This window comes from Papilio polytes, unplaced genomic scaffold (assembly GCF_000836215.1).
Source record: "Papilio polytes unplaced genomic scaffold, Ppol_1.0 DF824191.1, whole genome shotgun sequence".
Taxonomy (NCBI): domain Eukaryota; kingdom Metazoa; phylum Arthropoda; class Insecta; order Lepidoptera; family Papilionidae; genus Papilio; species Papilio polytes.
Window position 1 is genome coordinate 2,090,881 of NW_013525013.1, and position 24,542 is coordinate 2,115,422.

The following is a 24,542-nucleotide window of genomic DNA, read 5'->3' on the forward strand; positions in this document are numbered from 1 at the left end:
CGTTTATGTGAGCTATTCATCTTCATTGTATATTTATTTGTGATGTAATGAAGAGTTACGGAGCTCGCAATTGGCGCTTGCTACTGAAAGCTTACTACTTCAAAAACTATAAATTTTACTTTGTGCTCGAAAAGTTTCTATTTTATTACCACTGTACGATTTAGAAACTGTTTATTGTATTAATTATAATACAAAACAATCAGTATAATTCATTAACAAACATCTAAAATATTTTTTATTGTATAATTATGGCGAAATTCTAACAAAATAGACGTTCTGTGACAGTTTAACCACTTTTTGTTTTAACAAAACCTGTATTCAGTATTAAAACACTTTTGATTATTGTTTTTAAGGTAACTTAAATAATAGACTTAAGATCGTCGAAAAATATTGAAAGTTAAAATGTGTAAATAAAAAGTGACAGCTGCAATAAAATTAATAAGATTGTGCTGAAGACTTGAAAGTATTATTTTAAAAAGTTGACAGCGCCCGCCCAAGACGAACAAATTGTCCGTCCACCGTACAGTAACAATATTTTACTCGGTGCAGTTGAAACAGTCACGGTCACATCTGTGTACCGTTTAAATTAAAAGTAATTTTCTTATGCAGAATTAATTAATGACTAACGAGCTCAATAGGGTTCATCAGGCGGAAGCGAGCGATAGAGACGAAAGTATACGCAATTAATTCGTGTGAAAGAGATGGCCTGTCTACTCGTGAAGTTGAATGAATTTATACCGGTCTATTTAGTAGCGCGTCAATTTGGCGCGAGAAAGGTTGTGAGTTAGGTTGCGTTTTCTACTCGTGAAAAAAAGCGCGCGATTTCTACGACGGTATCGGAAAAGTTTTAAGAATAATTACGTAGAAATTTTTAAATAATTATAAAAATACTGCTGGAAATAATAAAATTGTGTAAGTCTCTTTAAAATTAAGTGATCGAAGTTAATTTGTGTTGTGAATTTTTGTTATCTTTACTAAGAAACGGGAACATTACGTATACATAAAGATAAGAGATGTCTGTTTGTAAGCTTTGATGTGATATATGAGTTTAAGATGAACGGTGCTAGAAAGAACGAAAATATAAAAAATATCAACACTACAGGTATGTGACTAACTTTATTTCTATGCTTTAAAATTATTATAACAAATTATTTTACTATAACAAAAAAATCGTAAAGTTTCAGTCTATAGTTAACTAAACAATGTAAGTTACTGATTCCAAAAAATATAATTTCTTCCCAAATATCATTTAATATGCAATCAGGTACATAAGTGAAAATAAATCTATAGTCTACGACCGTAGCCCTTATGTTCGTAGCCAACGAATAAATATGGAAGCTACGAAACTAACAAAAGTCGGATTTTTTAAACACTAAAATATAATTTCGCTAACTCTAATTGCTAAAAGAAGAAAATAGAGATGTAGTTTAGGACTCGAGATATGCAAAATATAGATACTAGAAATAAACTTTTAAGATAGCGGAGTGCTAGAGCGTATATTTTTAATGTAATAAATTCACGAGTATCAGTGGTAGAGAGCGTAGCCTCAACATCCTCGGTCGGGCAATAATTAAACTGCTAATAGCAGTTTTAAGTGCTCATTAACAACGTACTTGATCGTGAAACAGAAAATAGTGCATGTTTGCGGAATTCATGAGAAGAATACACATTAAACTGTAATATTTGTAAAAGATAATTAAAAGAAAACATTTTTTTGAGGAGCTGTGATATTTAACTTTTAACTAAGGGCTCCCTTAGTTGTGAGTGTGGCAGTGGACCGTAATATATATACCATTACTAGAAGGAATCTCGAATTACATTTTACTTCGTTAATTAAATTCAGAGATGATGCCGTCACATATGGAAGCCTTGCTTACGAAGTAATGAGAGATCTTATCAAGTAACAAAATCTAGTATTCACTGCGCGTAGAGCCCCTATACCTAGTAAAACTATGTATTGGGGTTTAACCATTGATTGTAATAAATTTTAAAAGCTGTAATATTCTAATACCATTTTATCACTCATGATAACAGGGGAACTGTAATCAAATCTATACTTCTATACTATTATAATAAAGCGTAAACACACACTTCTTTGTTGTCTAAGATGTCAGCAATTACAGCATCTTTTTGAATAATTATTTTTTTAATAAAAAGCCCTACACTTACGTCACGCTTTAGGCTATATATTTTCACGCCATTAAACTTAGGGGGTAAATATTTTGATAAAAACCATAATGTCGGAAAGAGACCATACGATATGAACTACCAACATCAAGAAGCAAGATTGCCATAGTAAGGTCATTGGTATTTTGACATTTGCAATTGAGAATTTTTCAAATGTAAGCAATAAAATAAAGTTTTTATAATTTCATGTGGATGAAGCCGCACGGGAACAGCTAGTTTATTTTTAAAATATCATTTTATTATCATCGTAAAAATTCACCCAACTCCGGGTTCTATTAGTTAAACATTATTAATGTTGATCCGTTTATCAATAGAAGGCAGCAATTGTTTCTCTCCGTTAACGTCACTTCGTCAAACAAAGCCCTTCCCATCATTAACGCAATGGCTTCCTATACCAACACGTTATCGCACCTCTATTGTTTACTGGATTTTTTTTACTAAAACTTTTACAGGGATTGATGTACGTAGGCGATGAATTTTTAATTTTGTCGTAGGTTGATACCAAATGAAATAAAATTCATTATTCTGTATTATGATTGTGGAATTCGCGGAATAATAAAGTAAGTGTCCGCAGTTATAAATGTTATGTAAGTGTTGGCGAGTGTAAGGAAGTCTTGGGAGAGATGGTACAGACTTTGTGATATAAATTTAATTATTGTTACATTGTATAAAAGCTTACATTTCAGTCAGTTTTCATTTCTTTGCTTATTCCTTGCGAAAAAAATCGTACATCCTTCGGGCGTTATTGTAATTTTCATTTGTCTATTACTCTCAGTTTTTCAATGTTTTTTTTCTATTTCCTAAAAGCATATATTTTATACACTTACATTAGGGAAGTCTATCAGTCCAGCAAGCAAGCACATCCATTTCAGAGAGATGTCTTATTTAATGGCCTTTGGTCGTTCGTGTAAAAGGAATTGCAGACCACTGATGGAATTTTAAGAATGCCGAGAAAAGTTATTTGAATAAAACCTTTTATATAAGTAAGAATAAATAGTTATAAGAAATATAAGAATGATTGGTTGGTTGGTCGAGTGGTTGACAACCTAATGAATTGTACTAATAAAATATTGTGTTGGACTTCAGTGTCACTTTTATCATCATTTATTTTAGTGCTTGGTTTTTGATTTTATATAAAAAAGGCTCTTATTTAACATCAAATAAATGACGAATTGAAAACGTCACTGACACTCCCATAACAATGCAAACGTGATTTTAAAAGACAGCTGAAATGGGGAGTCTTAAGTGGTTGTATCTTGAACAATAAATATTGGGTTGATGATGGAAAGCGCTGTCGTATGATTTTTTAAAAAAAAGTAGAATTAAAATAAACGACGACGCGATGGATGGAAATAAAGCAATTTTAGTAACAATAATGAGTGAACATTTAAAAAAAAATTTAAAAATTTACTTATTTTTCAAAATGTTACCACAGACATCACATGGACCTTAACTTTTTGGGTTATATTAGGCTGATTTTATATAAAATAATTACATAAATAAGTCGAAAGTCCATTTCCTGACTTTCTTACACTCAGATGAAAGTAAATATTAGAGACTTATTATTTCTGACAGATGTGAGGTGCGTTTAAAAGTTCTAGAACTATCTAGAAATTATTGTTCTATTAAACTTAGTCCTCCAGTTTGAACATAGCTCTCGGCGATTTAGAACTAGTCACGTCGGGAACACCTCGACTCACATCTTTGAGAAACTCTCAGCACAAATCACCAGGGAGTGGGATAGACGTGAATAAAAATGCTTTATTGTGCTCCAAGGTGGAAAGTTTCCAGTGTACGGAGACCCATAGGACTGCACGACTCTTATCTACAAAAACTTTGTATTGAAACAGATCCTTTATTGTGTATGGAACATTGTAACAGGTCAATGACCTTTTGACAGATTATTAATAATATAGGTTATATACGTAATGTTAGCTACAAAGTAATATTATTGTTATAAACGTAAATCACTTCAAAACTTCTAGTTACATTATGCGACCGATTGTGGTTCATAAGTTATTAATGAAGTTACAATTGGTTTTTATAATTAAATATGTAAACATTTAAATTTTAACAAAAAGGCATATGAATCTTTAAGGAGTTTGAGTTAAAAAATAAAGGGGTGAATTGTGTACACTAAAAATATATTTTTATCAAGACTTTCTTTAAATATACGAGTAATGGAAATGTACATTTGTATTCGGGACATGAACATACCACCGAACAAGGAAACAACGCGCTGTATTCCAGGTATTTTGTAACATCATTCATTAAAACATTACTATCAAGAATACAACGCGGTTCAAATAAACAAACTTGACAACTCTATTGCTTTTATAGTCCTTTACAAAATGAACAGAGTTGTCAAAGATTTAAAAAAGTTTCAGGACTTTATGGGGGAGACCTTTTCACTGTTGTGGAAAAATATTTTTCTGACAAATGATATTGTCGTATGTATGTATAAGGCCATATTAAGGCCATATAACGTAGTGGTAAAGGCGGTTTCAATGGTTAGTGCGGCAATGGCGCTGTCGGTCGCTAACTGCTTGAAGTTGTCCGTGTACGGCAACCCTTAGAAAGGTATATAGTCAGCAGAATCACATAAAGCTTACCTATTCAGATCAGGTCAACCTCTGAGAGGATTCAGAATAAGCGTTATCCATGAGCTTAGTTCAAAATAGGGACATGATAATGCTTTTAAGTAAAATTCAAAATGTGTTTTGACGTCACATGAAAAAGATTTTACGTTCCGTTACATTACGACTGAATGTTCGTATTATGATTTATGTACCAAATAGGTGTTGTTTGTACCTTAGAAACCTTATTTTTATGTTATAACAACAGTTAACAAAATTTTCAAAGGCTTTTTTTTACGAGATCAATGTGAAAGTATTGTTCGAGTTGGCGATTAGACGATTATACAATAATTTAACGGTCAGAATTTTATGTAAATAAAATAATAAATAAGTTTCAAATGTAATAATTCACGAGGCATTTTCTTCAGTTAGGCCTTGTGGTGGCTCGAAGCGGGCACAAGGGATGGGTTCGCATTCGCACCCTTAGAGATTTATGTCCGGACAGGAACAAGACGGGTGGCCCATTGGTGTGAAATATTAAGCTCCGATAGGATTACAACTTATGCTAGCTTACTACGTTTTGTTGAAAATAACTCTTATGTAAGTAACTGTCCAAATGTAAGTTTAAATACTTCAAGTTTACTTTTCGACAGTTTTTTACATACTTAAATATTGAGATAAAAACCTTTTGCTATTTGTACTGGATTTTAAAGTCAATATTAAAGATAGATTTTTATTATCTGTAACAATATTTAAGGATTGTGAATTAAGTGAATGTGAATGTGAATGTGTACTTTTCGGGTCGTAGATTTAATTTCTGATACAAGTTTGTTTATATTCTTGTCACTTCTAAGAAGTAGGTTTTTAATATTTTTGCCATAGTATCATAGCCACATTAACCTATTCCCGATACATTCGTATACGTATTCTTAACCAGCATTTGTACTAACACCAATGTGTAACGAGAAGTGGTGAAGCGATAAATGTAGTAATCTGACGAATTAACGACCTGTGAACGTGACTGTATTTGATATCAAATATTATTCATATAATAGAGTTATAAACAGATGTTTACTTTAGACGATGAAATTTTGTTCCAGAATGTTCCCGAAGCAAAAGCAGTTGCAAAACGAAGGTATGCAGGAAGAGAACGCGCGGCGCGCAAAGCGGCTGCGGTTGGTGGACCAAATTGATTATTGCGAGCTTCACTTTAGCCTTCGTTGAATCACAAGGTAATTGTCATTCAATTTACATACCGTTAAAGGATTTATTTATTTATTTTACACTATAACGCTAAGAAGTACTAAAGTGAACGTAATTGATCACAACTAACTATCAACTTCTGTAACTTCGGCTGTTTGTCAAACTGTAGTTTTAAACTTGTAACTTTTATAAAATAACCTAATTCCATAACATTAGTTTAGAAGCGGAAATACAGATACAAGGAATGCATAGTACTAAACATATAAATGCACAGCGACAAAGGATGTAATAAAACAGTAAGCGAGTAAAGCACTCAATATGCAAGCGGGCGAGCTTAATAAACAACAAGCTGATAACATTTCAATTTCTATGCTGTAATCGTCTGTATGAATGATTCACGCGAGTAATGCGCAGATGCGGTGCGATGGCGTAACACGATCTGTATACATCCAGTTTACCCCAACATATACAGACACTACTCACTAGACATCTTGTAGTGCAAATTGAGATTCATCGGAAATGGAATACCAAAAACATCTAACTCACCATTTACACAAAGTTCCTCAACCATAAGTATGAGCATAGTGCTGAAATGGTAGTTGCGATGACCACATTCTTTTCTTATTCCTTTCTACGTTTATTCTATACATTTGAAGAGTTAAGTTGTGAAGTACACGTTTTCAATATTAAAATAAAAATTACCAAAAACATATGAGATTGTTACCTAATTTTAAATGGATATATAACAATGACAATTAAATTTGTATCGAGCGGGGAGGATTGCGTATGCCGTGTGTACAGCCACTAAATAAATTAGCTGTTTGGTTGGAATCGTGGTAAGAATATGTAATTCAGTCCGGTGCATGCCCTGATTCCACGTTAAATAATTTCATTTAAATTCATCATTTAAATAAAGTAACAACTCATGTGAAAAATGTATATACAATAATTACATTGGCTCTAACATCTAATAAGATAGGATACTACTTGAGTACGAGTTGAATAGATTCTAGCCCGAGTGCATCATTTTCATAATTACGCCTACATCTTATACCGTTCTTTATTTGATTAGGAACGTAATTAAATAGAAGTCTTAACACAAGGGAGCTTGTCTATAGCATTTCCTTGACGGATAAATTGATTTATTAGATAACTTGACCTGGAAGCAGCTAATGGTTGGGCGAATTAGTTCCATCTGGAATGTGAGCGTCTCGAGATCGAGAGCTGACTGTAACGGACCGACTGGATAATGCTAATGAATTCAACAGATTAACTTTACACTAGATTTAACATAATCTGATTTAAATCATTACATTAAACTCACATAAATTTGTACCGATTTCTTTTTTGTAAAGTCGACACATATTAATTCAGTCGATTTTTAGACTCTTCAATAAAACTATAATTCAAAACCCAGTTAAGGGTAATTATTGATGGAATTAATTGGTAGGAATATTTACAAACTTATATTTTCATTTTCAAAGGTAGACATTATAAAATTATTAAGCTCTTTGAATTATTAAATACAACTACCGTCAATGCTTGCAATCAGTAACCGCATCGTCGTCTTATCAATTTGCGTCCTTCCTATAATTTCGCTCGAGGCTTGACTTGGTCTCTAGTAAATATAGTCTGTGCTTTCTCTTATCCCGATATTAACTAAATGTACAGATATGATTAATCGATTACGCATCGCTCAAAGTCGATGGGCTCTTGATAAACAGTTGATAATTATGAACCAGCTTGTAACCGATATTCATTGGAATTACTCTAAAGTCTACTTTGTTTACTTAATGCTATATCCTTACCTACGGCTTTGCTTATTCTGATATCTATTTTCTAAGATAAAAGTCAAGATATGTAATTTGCTGTACATCGAGCTATTTCGTTTCACTTCATTCCTTAATTTTTAGATTCGTTATTGCCATAGATGTAAAATAATGCTTGCTTTTTCTCATGATAGACAAACTTGCATATGTATAAATTTTGACAACATATATTATCAAGAACATAATAAATAGAATCTCTTTCTTGAAGCACTTAAAATATGTCAAAGAAACAATAACGATTCGTCTCCTCCCACAAGGTTTATTGTCGAGAGTTCCAGTAATGTGGAACAATATCACAGATGTGAGTTAGAGGCGATGAGAAATAGATCAAAAGCTTTATAGTGTCATCTGTAACTGTCGCAGGCAGTTTACGGTGAAGCCCAGCTGTTGTGATACGTCGACCAGTGGAGATTAAGCTTGGCTTACATGTCTTTTATCATTACAGAACTATCAGCGTGCTGCAGCAAAGCAAATGGTACCTGTCGAAGTGTCTGTGAAAAGGTACGTTAAAATTGCAATAAAATTTTATTATATACTACGAGTATATCCTGTTTCACTAGGGTAGGTTTCTGAAATAGGAAGATAATCATAAAAAAATATTTGCATTTAATTTATATAATAATTTGTAGTGTAAAGGACAATTGTAAAAGTGAAGTGAATCCCTGTTACGAAAAGTCGCTAGTAAATTAGTTATAGAAGAATTATCAAAGTGTTTTAACTCTATCCACCACGCTCGTAATATTACGTTGAATCGTTAATCTATAAAATCCTTAAAGTCGATAATTTCGTAATATTTATCTAATATCTGTTTAGTCAATTTATCTTATTAAAAAAATGTTATAGCTATTACTCTGTATCGGTTCTTTGTCTCATTGTTTTAGGTCATAAATCGTACTTAAATTCGTAATCAAACTTTTCACAAAACAAAATTGACTAATTAAGTAGATTTACGACTTCCGACCACCTTTTCTCCGGAGATATTTATAAGTGTCGGTCCATATTAAGGTCATCCGACTTTTTAGAGTCGTGACATTGTAGACGTCTCGATGTTCTTTGATTCATTTCGTTTAATGGACAGTAATTGTCCTTTGATCTTGTGTAATAAGTAAATAATGGAGAGAAATAAAAAGGATGAGTCGTTAACGTGATTTTTCCGTTTCAAGTATTGTATTAGGAAAGGAAGGAATTAAAGTTTATTATGAAGAAATAGCCCACCCAACAAGATTTTTGTTAAGTAGATCATTGAAATAATAAACAGAATATAATTGGTTGTACTCTTATCAATGAAAGTTAGAATTCTAGAACAACTTTTTTAAACAGTGCACTGTTTACGAATATTAAGCATTTTCTACTAACTATATGTTTTCTGGATGTTTAACTACAGCGATATTTTTGTTTGTGAAGTACACCGTTTATATTTGAGTACGTGCTTACGTAAAACAAAAGTTAACAATACTGTTGGAAAAATTCAACCCAAAACCAGGCATTATAAATATCTGGGCGCAATTATTATGAAAAACATGGTTTATTTAATGTCAGTACACAAAATTAAAGTATCGTTTTATAGTTGCATTGAAATTTATAGTCATATTAAGAACAAAAGAAATCTCGTGAAATATGTAAAAGTACTGGAAAATTTAAACCTATTATTTCTCACAATTTTTATTGTGTTGTTATGCACATGTATTTCGTATGCAAGCCAACAGATATTTGTATTGAGAATCCAAAGCACGGTCGAGACTTCACGCGATTTATACCATTGTTTAAATATTAACTGCGCCGTATGCCTGAGATATTATAAAGTAATTGTGACACTGATGTAATGTAATCGATGTTATTGTGTTTATTGATATTCCTAAAATTCGATGCATCTATAATAAATGGATACAGTGGAAAAGAACCTTTACTATTATACTTGATATTCAGTTATTGATAAGACATGCGTTAAAAGTAATTTTGATTTAAATCAAATTTATTGGATTTCCCCTTTTCCCTCTGGAAGAGATAGTGTTTTATTATTTTTCCATAATCATCCGTCATTTCTCTATATACTTATATGTCTAATCTACTTTCTTAGTTTATTTACATTCTTTGTTCGGTGTTCCTACTCCTTTCTACAATTGTATCAAATCTCAACATAAAATTGTCTTTTAGTGAATGATACTCATATAAACAATGTCATAACTTATTTCATATTATTCGAAACACATCGACTCTAATCAAGAAACGCGTCACAATGTGGATAGTGTTCCAAGAACGCGCGACCGTTGAATAAAAGGGAAAATTATTAAAACTTGTAAGCAGACAGTTCGTTCGTATTTAATTCCGTCTCGTTAGGACTCCGTGACGGTCGCTTCCTCCACCGCGACACTCTCTGAATATCTTACAATCGAGTGCATTCGATGCTCGATTTAGGATCGATTATAATCGACACGATGACGGATTAATACAGCCGTTGAAAAGAAACCAACGGACGGAAGTCTTGTGACAATCTTGATATATCGATTGAATAACGATCTATGGTGACGATATGCCTATAAAGTCGTAACAAGGTTTTAATCGATAATGCTCGTAATAGAATTAACATCTATTTAGTTGTATGATACATAAGCATATTCTACAACAACCACTCTAACCGTTCTGAAATTTAAAGTCTACATAAAAGTCCTACATTATTACAGATCCTTTCTAAAGTTTTCTATATTCGTTTTTTTAATATATTCTCTATATATAGCACAAGTAGTAGGTATGTAAAAAAATATGTCATATGGCATTCGAATTCCGTCCGGTAATTTTAAATACGTTCAAACGGGACGGCGGCAATCTAAATAAAGTGGCTTGTTAAGCGCACTGTTAATACGCTTAAATAGTCCTTTTGTATTGAAGAATTAAATCCTTAACTATCTATTTGCCTTAATATTTTAATTAAATTGACCCCTTTTGTTTAAGACTATTAATTATACAGCAATTCCTATTTACCACCAAACTGAACGCAATTCTAACAAGGAACGACTAGTTAAATATTCAAACTTTTCATAAAAACCAAAGGTTGTAGAACAAAAGTAACATCAATAATTTATATATACTATTGTAATTTAGCGTAAACACACACTTCTTTGTTGCCTAAGATGTCAGCAATTACAGCATATTTTTGAATAATCCTTTTTTTAATGAAAAGCCCTAAGTCATGCTTTAGGCTATGTTTCACCATTAAACTTAAGGGGTAAATATTTTGGATAAAAACCTAATGTGGGAAAGAGACCATAAGTTGCTGCCAACATGAAGGAAGTAAGATTGCCAAGCTTTGTCATGTTATGTCATTTTGACATTTGCTATTGATAATTTGACAAATAAAAACAACAAAATAAAGTTTCCATAATTTCATGCGGATGAAACAGCACGGGAACAGCTAGTTCAGTAATAAATGAGAATTATTTTTATTGCTGAAGACATGTCTAGACTAAAATACATAATTAGATAAATATTTTTTTTAATGTACACGAAAGTGTACTAGTACTATTGATACTATAGTAGTAACTATACAGTAACTTTCAGAACCGCCTATGTCTGATCTAGCTTCCTAATGAATTAATGACCATGGCGCCATGTTGTTCGCACAAGGGGCAAGGGCTATTGACATCAGGAAATAGTTATTTTATTGGCTTTTCATTGAACGGTTCGATAGGGTTTTACCCAGTGGGAAATTGCTGACGAAGCGAGTAACTATTTGTAATTTTGTCATTAAGTTTAACCAAAATAAGTAGTTAAAGATATACTTTATGGTATTTTCACATCGAAAAACCAGCACATCGCTTGCCTACCATCTCCTTTGATATTAATGTGGTCCAAAGATAGGAACCCGCATCGGTTTTATTGCTATTAGCGCCCAGGGCGACATTTCTACGGCGACCCTTTTTTATCAGTTCGCCCTTTCAGACCCTTCTTTCTGTCGCGCCCTGGGCCGTCGCTCAATCACGCCCTACTCTAAAGCACTGATAGTTTTTACTAGTTTACCTATTAAAGACATAAAAGACTTAATTGATCATACTAGGATAACAGAAATAAACAAATAATTCATGGCCTAGTGAATTCATTTACAATGCCAATGGTCGACGTAGAACATACTACAAAGTCGAGAACTAGATAACCAAAGGCCATTCTCTGTATAACGTAGTGCGAACATGTGTGTTTACTGAGAACACGTCTTCAGATCTTGTCTTGGCTGTGAATCTGTCAGCGCTTGTTGGTATGGGAGCTAAATTGCAACGTGAGATTGCTGTCTTTATGTCAGTGTCAGAAATTGTCTACATATACTTCTGGTGGGTCAAGCAATTCAATCTAGGCTTGTAATGATTGTAGCTAATCTTCAACAATAATAATTCTTTTATTTAATATACAAATCTTTCCTTTTATAATATTAGCCATTTTATACATATACCATTATTGTCTAAAATTAATACAAGTATATTTTGTATGTATACTGAAATAGGTCAAGTATTTATTAAAGCTTATGCAAACAGATGTTCCTTAATTGCTTAAAGCAAAGCGACTGTTATTTGCGCCAGATTTTTAAATGACGATTTCAATTAAGTGAATAGTAATTAACTTTGTCATTTTGAAGTTATTTATAAAAATAAATTCCAATTAAAAATGTCTTTTAGGAACAATACAACAATATGACAGTTACGTTGGAATTATTACGGCCTTACAGTGTTCATATTCAGAGTCCGTAAGTGACTAACCATGGGTTTCGACTGCAGCTAGGTGGCTGGTGTAGGCAATAGTACACATAATTTCATCCCTCTCATTTTCTTCAAAAAAATAGAGACAGCAATTTCATCGCATTGGAATTCCATAGAACTTATCAACATACATCATTAGGGCCTATGTTGCTAATTTTTTAAAATATTTTACTGTCATTGAATTGGTTTGACTTTGAATGGTTGCAACTGTTGTGCGATTGTCGATTATTTCGCAGCCAATTCAACTGTTTAGTTTACTAAAAACCGAGTAATGTGCGCATTTCCATATAAGCTAATTGGAATCAAATTGAAGCAGTTGTGCGATATTTTAGTTTCAGGTGTGCGCACGCTCTTAAATGTAGCTTTTAGATTTTTTTGAAAGTTATTTTATTTGTTATTTGTACAGTTTGAGCGAGAGACGATACATTCATTAAACAGCGTAGCAGGTGCGTGTGAAAGGGAAAAGTTAGTGAAATAATAAAATAACTGCCGAACTATTGTGAATAAATATTGAACATTTATTTTATTAACATTTTGTAGTGTGTTTAAATTTTTAAGTTTTAATATTCTCCCACAAGATGTAAAAAGGTATATGTGTAAAATATGGCGACATAAATCGAAACGATGAGTTGAAAATAAATGTTTTTATTGGTTACTGGTATTAAATCTCTAAACATCCATGAAAACGACCCAAAACATAAATAGTTACGTAATATTTGTTTATGCAGTTACTATACCTTCTTCATTTTTAAATAGACCATCGAGATCTGGACTTACACGACTTGTTTGTATTTGCGGTTTGCGTTTTTTATACAGTGTCGTAATCGGTAATAGATGCCAGTTTTCTCTATTAATATTAGATTTAAGTACGTCAGAATACGTCTAAGGCGACTAGATCAAAGAGCCCGCCGGCTTTGATGTGCCGCGTATGACCCAACTTGTCGCGGACGAATGCTGCTATATTTATTCACTCCGCTGTTTACTGTACTTCGCCAAACTAATATTCACACGTTTGATAAATTTTTATATGACAGTATTTTTTTTGTTGTATCTATTTTTATTTCACAAAAAATTTTTACAAATTTGTAAAACACTATTACAAAAAGATTTATTTTTAAATCCACCCTAGGTTAAATATAGGGAAACAATGCATAATAATTTTAAATGGTTAATCATTTTATTTTAATATTCCAATCGAATGGTCTCCCACATCAATTACCGTCGTTAAAACGTCGTTTCAATTAAAGACCGACTGTGGGTGGCTTATAATTACCGTTAAAAATGATGTATTGATTTTTCTTTATTCAAAAAGTTTCTTTTCATCATAAAACTATAAGGAAAAGCGACGCAATTCTAAACTACAGTACTAGAATATCATGAATCAAAGTTTGGAAAACCTTTTTACGTAATAAGAGGTTACTAAACATCATAAAATAATTTCGAATACTGCTTTTAAATTTACTATGAAATGTATTGTATTTTACAGACATTAAAAAAATAAATTTTAACATAGAGCTTAACATCTACGAGCATTATTAGAATCTCTTTCTAAGATAGATAGTGCGTGTGATATCATGGCTGATTAGTAGGCTTTGGTTTATTTGTAAGAGTTAAATCATTTTTTTCCTTCTCACCCTTGGGCAGCGGTCGCTTCCTCATTTCAGCGGATTCAGGTGGTTGCTTTCCCGTTTCACACATTATGATATAAACAAAGAATAGGAAAATATAGTTACAAAGATCGTCTATCGATAGTTAAATAAAAATAAATTTTCATTCCGATCGCAGTATAATGATTATCCTTTATCCGGTGTCCAGATTTATTATAATTCAACGTGTTGACGGCTGTGGACGCGACGTGACAATCTCGTCACGGTGGCGTCACGTCGCTCTGGGAACCCGGCGTGACCGGGATTCCGATAGCGTGACACGTCGCATTCCGATCACGTCTCTACAACTTTAGCAGCGTTTACCCGACGTTCGCGATTCCCTTGCCTCGCTCCAATAAATTGCACCAATATTGATGTTAGATTTATTGCCCCGCAGATGGTGTACGACTTATCTAATATATTTTTTGCTTTTACGTATCTTACGCCTTTTGAGTCAAAGACTTTTTTATCGGAAAGATATAAAAATGAAAGCAGGATTAACACATATCTACTTTAATCAATGTGTAAATCAGTATAAAGAAAGAATTAAAGCACAAATTAGGAAATATTGTGCAATTATTATCCCAGATTAGTCCTCAATCCCATTTGGGACAAAAGATCCGGTAATTAGTCGCAGCTCATAGAAACTAATAATAGTGTAATACCTCACTAACACAAATGTTTCATTCCCCTTCAACTTGAAAGTTGCGAAAACAAACAAACTAATGCGTCGGGGACGTTCAAAGCGGGTGAAAATAGACTCATCTGAAATCCTTTCATGTCTGTCCGTGCCCCGGTCCGGCCCACGTTCGCGACACCGTGAGACGATGTTCACTGAAGGATAGAGTAACCACATGGTCACTCTTATTAGGATATTTGATACGGAAATCGGATGAAAATTGCAACCATCTCAATATAAAAGTAGGTAATACGTATACTTCTGTTTCTGCCTTACTCGAGTCCTCTTATGTGTTCAAAGTCCCGAAAATGAGTAAATGCTTTAAAGGGTGTATTTACTTTATATAGATATTAAGATATTATAAGATAAGATTTAAAAAATAATATAAAATGCAGCCTATGTTACTCACAGATAAAGTACCTTTCTACCGGGAAAGATTTTTTAAAATCGGCCCAGTAGTTTTTACGTGTATCGAATACATAGAAAAATACAAATCTTTCCTATTTATAATATTAGTATAGAATATAGATATGTTAATTATAATTCATATAACGTAAAAGTAGAAACAATTTGGGTGCGAAGTGATAATTTCTTTTTTTCTCGTGTATGGCAGGCTGTACACTGGCCTCAATGATATCACGTGACATCAATTAAGTAAAGTAAAAACGTAAGAGTACTAAAGAGCTATGTCATTAAATTTGAGCTCCCCGACAGTATTACTGTATTTTTACAGTCGCTTCAAGTAACTGTAAAAACTGACTTCAAGTTTTTTTTTTCTTCCGTTTATGTAAACTTTGCTAGAGAGTCATTTAGAATGAAGACTTTGCAAATATAAATTTACATCTTAAAGCACGCCGGTAAACGATCTAAAATGTTTGCATTTATTTGTCATCAACATTTTATTATGCAAAACTGCATAATATTTTCGAGTTTGACAAAAACATAAATATTGACAAAACCTAACTACAAGTAAATATGCCCAGAATTTCAGAACATTAGTCTAAGAAGCTTTTTTCATCCAGCGAATGTAGAAGTATTTTTTTTCTGTCACAATGGTATATAGAGCGTGGAACAGAACAGAGTCGTCAGTGACACCTCACGAGCGACTACTGTGAGGTGTGAGGTGTGAGGTGATATATTTTTGAACGCGCGCGTCCGTGCGAAATAGCTTCAAAGAAACTCGCTTAGATATAATGTAATGAACTCCGCCGGTTTATTTACGACGAATGAACATCAAACGGTAATTGAAGGCTATGTGATATTTTTTCAGCGCATTTAAATCGTTAAAACGGATCTGGATTTCGATTTAGGTTCTGGAATTTTTATTATATACTTAAGATATATTTCAGATGTAATAAATTTAATTTATTTTACTACAAATTCATAATAAAAATACAATTGTCCTGGTTGTCTATACTATTATTATAAAGAGAGAAAAATTTGTAGTTTTGTATTTTTGTACGTATTGAAATAATTCAAAAACCACTGGGCCGATTTTAATAAATCTTTCACCATGAAAAAGCTACGTTATCAGCGAGTAACATAGACTACATTTTTTATTAATTTTTAATATCACGCGGGCGAAGTAGGGAGCAACAGCTAGTCTTTATATATTTTGAATGAATAATGTGAAACTTTATTGAATCTCGCCACTAAGCGATAACGACAGAATTAGTCTTGTAGCTAAATATCTGAAACTCAAGTTATAGAATCTTGCCTTCTTACTATCATGCCGTGCACCTATAATCGATGCAATGCATAAACAAATGAAATTATGCAACACTGCACTAGCATACATCATGCGTGTTAGTGCATAATACTTCTAGCATATGCATGCATTGCGCATGACAATAGTGCATAATATTTTAGATGAAGATTTACATTCTACATGGCATGATTCGGATTTGAGTAAAATAAGACGAACTTTTTAACGTACGTTTTAAACGTAGATGTTATACCAAACTTGTTAACTAATGATAGTAAACATTATCAAAATGTTCGTAACGCATTAAACGTACATCAATTACAGCATCTTTATCGTTCAGAGTTTAAGAAAACGAGTATTTAGGGGAGACCGGGGGGAAGGCGTATCACTCCAGCTCGTTAATCACAACGCCCGTCGTGTCGGTGACGTTTCCAACTCCACCCAAACTTTATTACCCCGACAAGAGTTTAGTAAACACACCATCGTAAACGTCTGCTCCATTTTAAACACTCACAGATAACGAGTGCGGTGATTTATTGGATAAATTCGCTTATTTAGAGTCAACCGGTAACCTCGCGCTTGCGGTCATAATTCAACTTCACTTCACGTATTCGCTGAGTATTTTTAATGCGATTTGCTCGTAAAATATTTGTTAATGTGATTATTGGCCGTTGCCGTATTTTCTGTTTTTTTCGTGCTTGTTGCCACGAATATTATCAGAAAATTCATTAGAACGATGTAAACATGAGTACAAACACGTAAGAACAAAGCGTGACGTCTGACAATTGGCAAGGCAAACTCATGTTAATTGCGAGGTACGCCGACTGAGCGTATGTAAAATGAGGCGGAATGTTTAGAGAGAGTCGCAAAGAAACATCAAAGGCGTTGGAGGCGGCAATTTGATTCCGTCCTTTGATTACCGGGCTCCTACCGCACTCGCTATTTTCGACCCGCCACTATATTTGAGTGACAGTGGCATAGGGCTATCAAACTTCATGATTGATGATTACATCTAAGTTAGAAATTTAATGTTTATACGCTTCTGTTTAACTACTTTTGTTAAATAACTCACTATGAATAAGTGAATTGTCTTTGAGTACTTGTGTGTCATAGATACTAATCTGATACATCCGAAAGTTATTTAAGAAAACTATAAGCTTTTTTTAAAGTGTTCTTAACTCTGCTTAAGTTAAAAGATAGGATTTAAAAATATGTCTAGAGTTTTGTCTCGTTCATGAAAGTAATAATTAATTTACTTGTGGTATTGGTAGCCATTATCTTACATAATTAAATCCAATCCATTAGCTAATGTAAAATCAAGTGGTTGCAAGGAAGCAGCCCTATTACTCTGTAGTACCAATATACCGTTAATTGTCGGTCTCCTGTGCCAATAATTAACGCCAAGCAACGTCTAAACTATAAACAAATTGTTTTATTACCTGTAAAATCCTTTACTTAGAGCGCACACACCTTTGACTAAACTATCGCACAACTGTTTAGTCGCGCTTTGATTCCTATGAGCTTATATGGAGAGCACACTACTCAATTTTTAGATGTGCAAAGAGTTGAATTAGCTGCGAAACAATCGACAATAGCACATCAGTTTTCCAATAGTTTAATCAAAGGTGTGGGAGTTAAAGAGTAATTTATAATTACCTAAAACCAACTTCGAGTTTTGTTTGAACAGATTTTTATGGAGTCAAAATGTTAAAATATAAACATAGTAAATGGATTGTTGAAGGGTTAAGTGGCTTCATTAAGACGCAGCCCTAACTCCAGTTTCGTTGTCGTTGTCGTTGTCTGTCGGTCTTCCGTACCAAGCCCGTACTAATAATTAAAAGCGTCCACTTGCTAAACTATTTAGGGCACGCGAGTTCGCTTCGTTCAGTTTTATTGTGTCAACTGCGCCCTTTGTGTTTTAATTAGCAACGAGACCAGAACTTTATTGGGCTTACAGTAGGAACAATTCCTCTAATGGTATTTATTGTGTGTGAATAGATTGCACCGCGTGCTTTGAGTATTTGCTTTATTTGGTTTAGTTTTCTGTCTGGTAACAATAAAGGTTTTATTTAGAATACGAACGAGTTTTTTTTAAGATGATAATATGCTATACAACTGCATGGAAAAAATAGTACAAGTACAGCAACATTTGTTAAAAATTCAAGCGTTTAGAGAAATTTTCATTTTAAAATTGTCTAGTTGCAACAAAATCATTGTCACTCTATTTTTATCTTAAGTAATAATAATATATGTTATTGAGTGTACAAAAAAGTATAAAAATATACCACCCAGTAGCGGAAATCTACATATAGTAACTGCGTTAAGTATTAACGTGTCCAAAATGATTACTATTATGCAATCAAAATGGACGCACTAGACGTGTAGAGAATAGTAATAGACCTATTGTTTATTTTAGGTGTTTCCTAACTTAGTTAACATTTCTGATTTTGTCCCTAGAGACTGGTAGGCATTATTTACTATTATTTGATAGTTGTCTAATTATTATTACATCCTGCTTTTTATCCAAGTATTTATGGAAACTAAGAACGACAGAAGAATTCAAAGTGATGAAATGTTTTTTTTTATTTTTTTAATTAATGTCAATTTACTTTTACAAAGCATTCTTTGAATACAATTTTAGAACTTTCTAAATGAAAAAGTATTGAATTTCCAAATCAAAGGTTTCTCGTGAAATAGTAAAAGTCGAGTTTGGAAACTGTACCCGATTTGCCAATTTTCTATTTCACTTGTATCTGCAGTAAGCGAAACTTTTTTCCTGGTACGCAAGAAAGTACCATTTTCCTCCATTTGAATTTTCACGTCTAGCCTATTGAAAATGTCAGCGTAGATTGTAGACCATCTGGCCCCTAACTCTAAACTTTCAAATTGGCAAATGCAAAAACGGTAGTTAAAGTTTTTCTCGCTTAATTTTATTATTATAGCCAAAAATATTAACTATTTATTGTTTTTATTTGACCGAGATTTTAAGAGAGATAGTTTTGAACAAATGATGTTTTCAGAAATAATAACTAGGACTTTTAAACTACTTTAGATTTAAAACCATATTGTAATCAAATTCATTATGAAATATTAACAGTTTTACGGTAACTTGCCGTCGACGGTTTTAATAAAGGTAAAAATTTATAAGAAAATAAAACAATCATAGAATCGAAAACGTGTTTAGGTTATAACATAATATGAAAGCATTTCTAGGAAGCATAAGTCGTCCGCAGGATTCGGCGCACGTTCCACACAGGACGTGTCGACTGCCGACGTGTCAATGCCAATGATGTCAACATCCCCTACGATTGTCTCCATGCTAATATGAGACCACCTCTTATAGCCCGCCGATACCAAACCTACGCTTTATACTGTCTCTTGACAAATGGCCGCCGACTATTGAATAATAAGATACGTTTTCGAATGCCGGAGACATTAAAAATAAACTCACGCTTATTTTGGTTGTGCCCGTCCCATATTGAATTATTAAATGCCACATTCTTCTTTATACTTGTGATCATTTTAGATGCAACTCTTTACTGAATATCTGTTTAATTTTATATTACAAATGTTAAACTATACCTAACTCTAAATTTTGCTCAATCAGTTACATTTCTCAACAAAGGAACAAGTTAGGGAATTTATTAAAGTAAATAATAAAACAGGCTTTTTTTTATATCTTTTGGCTTTTTCAATCAAACGCCAGAGGATCGGTGGTCGTTTAGTAACGATTTCATTTCGGTTTCCTTTACCCCGGCCCACGTCAATAGCTTATACAAGTAAATATCTATTCGTTTGCAACGCTACCTCGTACATATGGAACGAGACTTTGTAACAGAATGTTGAGATGAACTTTGTTATTTGGTTTTATTTGTGACTGGGAATTTGATCAAATACGTATAAAGTTAAAGAACGTAGTTATTTTTATTTTATGTAAAAGAATAATGTTTGTCGTTTTTATTAGAAACATTACGTTTGTACAACGTAGTTTTTTTTAACGCACGTTCTGAAAAAAAAAATCAGTAACTACCGCATTGTACCTAATAGAATTAAAACAAAAGTAATTAATAAGAACAATAATTATAGTATTTTTTGTTTTTAACTAACATAACACATGAATTTTTATATGCGAATGTTTTACAAATTGTCAGTGCGTTGGTGCCGCCACTTGCAGTAGATGCATTCGAACCGATTGCTTTCTGCGTGTGAACAGCATACATTTTATTATCGTCTCGCAATCATCTGCCAGTGCGTGGACATGTGGTAAATGTATTCCGATGTTAGATTCTCACGCGTTACTGTCTTGAATACTGATACACTGATGTAAAGTATTGTATGCACGGCGACTTCCTTGTTCAGGTACATTGGTACATACTGTTCTGTTCTAAATGACCTTGAGTATATCGATGAGAACAATCGAAGCCTATCTTCGATATCGAAACATTTTTGCTTATATATGCTATTTTAATTCACATATTGAGTCAATTTGGTTTACGATTAACCTGTCTAAAGATAGCAAAAACTAAAACCAAAAAACTCGATCTGATGTAAACAATGGCGAGAATAATTAAAACCATTTTCTGATCGATTGTTTTAGGCCGTAAGTCTAGTAATCTTCTATTCACAATAGCAACTTGCACTGTAATGCATTAATTAAGCAAAAGGCACTGTGAGTACAAACAATGTTCTCTTATGGGCCGTGTTGCGGATGAATTAGACTTGTTTTAACGACATCTGATTTGTATACAATGATCATTGTTCCGACAGCTATAGAGTTAAGGGTCGGTTACACTAGTTACATTCATTTTTTGCATTTGCTGTTTTATTACTATATCGTACATTAGTACTATATATCTTTGTCTCTACCACTTATGCACTCGTATAAGTGGTAGTTCCTTTCATTAAAAAAAACTGCGATAACTGGCAGCGTCTATATGAAATTCAAAAACTATTAAAAAAAACACAGTAAATGTGGAATTGTAATGGGAATTAACTACTGATTATTGCTTACCATATGCTTTTGCGCCGACCCTAAGGAAGTACGATAAGGAGGAGGATGATGATTTTTACTATTTCTTGGTTGTTCATTTTACTTTATGAGAAGTACATTCGCGCCAGTGTAGACCTACCCTAAGGTTCAGATACTTGTCGGAAGGTTAATCGATGAAGTGTTATGAATATGACTGAACTTAACATTCACTTGTGAACTTATTCTGTCAGCGGCCGAGTCACAATCACAATGGAGGTCCATGTTTGTAATGTAGGTACAAATTAGAAGATCTCATTGTTTTACAAGCCATGCACAAAAAGTAACTCATGATCGACTATAAAACAATAAGTCAACCTACGCGTTGATTTTGAATATATTTGCATATTTATAGTTATTATTGTGTGCTATTACATAGTTTAGAATACTATCGGGCTTGCAAGAGTTAAATTACTTAGTAAAAAATAAAGAAATGATATCTTTCGTTTCGATTTTTTTTTCAATTTTGATAAACACAATGTTTACGTAACAAAATTATGTTGATAAACGCAGTTATTGTTAATAGGGAAGTTATGTATTATTTCCCTTCGCTTCGTAATTATTCTGTAATTTTAAATTAATTACCGAAATGTTGATAAAGGACGTAAATAAGTTCCTAAAATAATAATATTCATCTTATTATCGGATTCCGGAGCAAATGCGCGATAACCTTTTTTACACTCGTCCTGATAAGAAGCCTAGATAACAGGCAACTGGCGACGTAAACGCATTACAAAGTTTTAAAAGCAATACTATCTCTTTAGTTACTGACCTTTACATTTTCCTACATCACGAATGACTAATAACGAGAACACATTGAAACAAGAATTAAATAAGACTATCAGGACTAGGTGACCCATGTCAGTTCGGATTAATATCGAAGCATAGTTGTAAATAAGAATTGCCAGTTTTATAATTTAACACTAAAGCCGGCGTAGTCGCTCATTTCTACCTTTACAGTGCAACTGATAGTTAAAATTTTGCCTACAGAACAGTTTGAATGTTCAATTAGAACATTTTATGTAGAATGTAATGTTCCCGTGCGGCTTCATCCGCATGAAATTATAAAAATTTCATTTTATTGTTTACATTTGTCAAATTATCAATTGCAAATGTCAAAATGACATGACATGATGTCAAACGATGGCAACCTTGATTTCTTGATGTTGGCAGCAACTTATAGTCTTTTTCCCACATTAGGGTTTTTATCCAAAATATTTTTACCTATAAGTTTAGTGGCGCGAAAATATGTAGCCTAAAGCGTAATGTAAGTAGGGCTTTTTATTAAAAAAAGAATTATTCAAAAATATGCTGTAACTGCTGACATCTTAGGCAACAAAGCGTGTGTTTACGCTTTATTATATTAGTATACATAGAACAATTTTTGCATTAAACCACCAATACTGATGTAGACGAATGACTAATAAGTTGTGGTGACGATCTGAAAATAACGAAAAATATTTGTGTATTTGTAATCAGTCCATGCGACGAGTTTCGAGTTAATTATAGTATCTCTCACATAATGAAACACAAATTTAGCCGCGCACAGTAATTAGAAACCCGAGAAGGGAGTCGACTTGTTTTTGTGTCAATTAATTTCATCGGACGATTCTAATGTTGTCCAAAGGACACATGTGTCTTATGATTTAAGATCGTTTAATTTCATGAACATCAGTAGTAATTCAAATAAAAATCTGATTAATTAACTGTTCAACCGAGGATGCATACAAGAAAAATAAAAACATTTCAGACGTTCTTTTCAGTGACGGGCATTTTGATGAGGCACTCGGTCATCAGATAAAAGGGGAAAACATGAGGTACTTAGCCATGCTAGGTTTTTCTAAGGTTATTCATATCCTGATCGAACTGACCATTAATAAAGCAACTGTCATCACAGTTGTGTTCCACTGGCTTACTGATTGCAGACACGTGCGCTATAAGAAGAGATAATAAATTATAACTAACGTAAACAATGTAATGATGTTTAGAGTTTCTGTCATCGTTTATACGCTTAATTTAAAATGTTTAAAATGTAAATGAATTATAGGGAAGTGTCATGATTTATACGTTGCTACTCGTAACGCATCAAAGTTACCCTAGTCTTTGATGATTATAAGCACAGATAATAAATCGCTGGATCAAATAAATTAAGGGGTATTATGAAATCGTTCTGTTTGATGTCCAGGATTAATTTTGTTTTCTTCGTTTCAGATGTCACTGGGCTCAAGTATTCGTGAAGAGAGAATACAAAACATTTATAAGTTTTGTACACCTGATTTAGTAAGTAACGAAAATGTTTATGCTCCCCATTTAACTCTAAGTCCGTGTAGAACCCATAATATTTCCGCAGCAAACTTTAGAGGTACAAAGATTCGTAATTGCAATGAATTTAGACAATTGGAATCGAAGAGGGACTCGGTAAGGTGATACCTTACATTCATTTTATTGAGTTCGCTTTCACAGAAAAGTGGTTTTTTTCAATCGTCAATAAACCGCCTATCGGTATTGTATTGTAATTGGGGATGTCTTTACATCGGTATTAGGTTACGTATGGGCCGCATTATCGAGTTACCACTGCGTAATAGCCTAGCACAAAATACGAAACCAGGGGTAAAGGTACTATCAGTTGATTATTATGTTTTTTTACAGATCGAATTCTGGATATGTATGAATCAAACTATTCAAGGTAAGAAAAATATTCCCTACTTCATTACATACTGATTAAAAGATCAGGCACTTTTTCATCTCAAGTAAATCGTCTTTAGATTGTTTTTGTTTCATAACCTTATCTGAAAGGAGTTTTAGAAGCAAGTTTAATTTTGTACAAGGATTTTAATGCTGTGTTTTGGTGGGGCAGAAGTAGTTTCGGGATCCGGGTGGTGGGGCAAGACTTGCTGCGCACTGGCGCACGGCGGGCAGTGTCGGCACGCGTGTGCGGCTGCTGGCGAC

General features: G+C 33.2%; 1 protein-coding gene across 1 annotated transcript in view; it reads left to right on the top strand.

The window, feature by feature from the left end:
- The first annotated feature begins 763 nt into the window (after positions 1-763).
- LOC106110714 (reversion-inducing cysteine-rich protein with Kazal motifs-like) overlaps positions 764-24,542 on the top strand; it is a 27,128-nt gene continuing 3,349 nt past the window's right edge. Inside the window, exons 1-6 of the mRNA XM_013292611.1 lie at positions 764-1,102; positions 5,864-5,995; positions 8,241-8,296; positions 23,805-23,873; positions 24,243-24,279; positions 24,451-24,537. Coding sequence (XP_013148065.1) covers positions 1,054-1,102; positions 5,864-5,995; positions 8,241-8,296; positions 23,805-23,873; positions 24,243-24,279; positions 24,451-24,537 — 430 coding nt within the window. The 5' untranslated portion in view covers positions 764-1,053. The remainder of the gene's footprint in view (positions 1,103-5,863; positions 5,996-8,240; positions 8,297-23,804; positions 23,874-24,242; positions 24,280-24,450; positions 24,538-24,542) is intronic.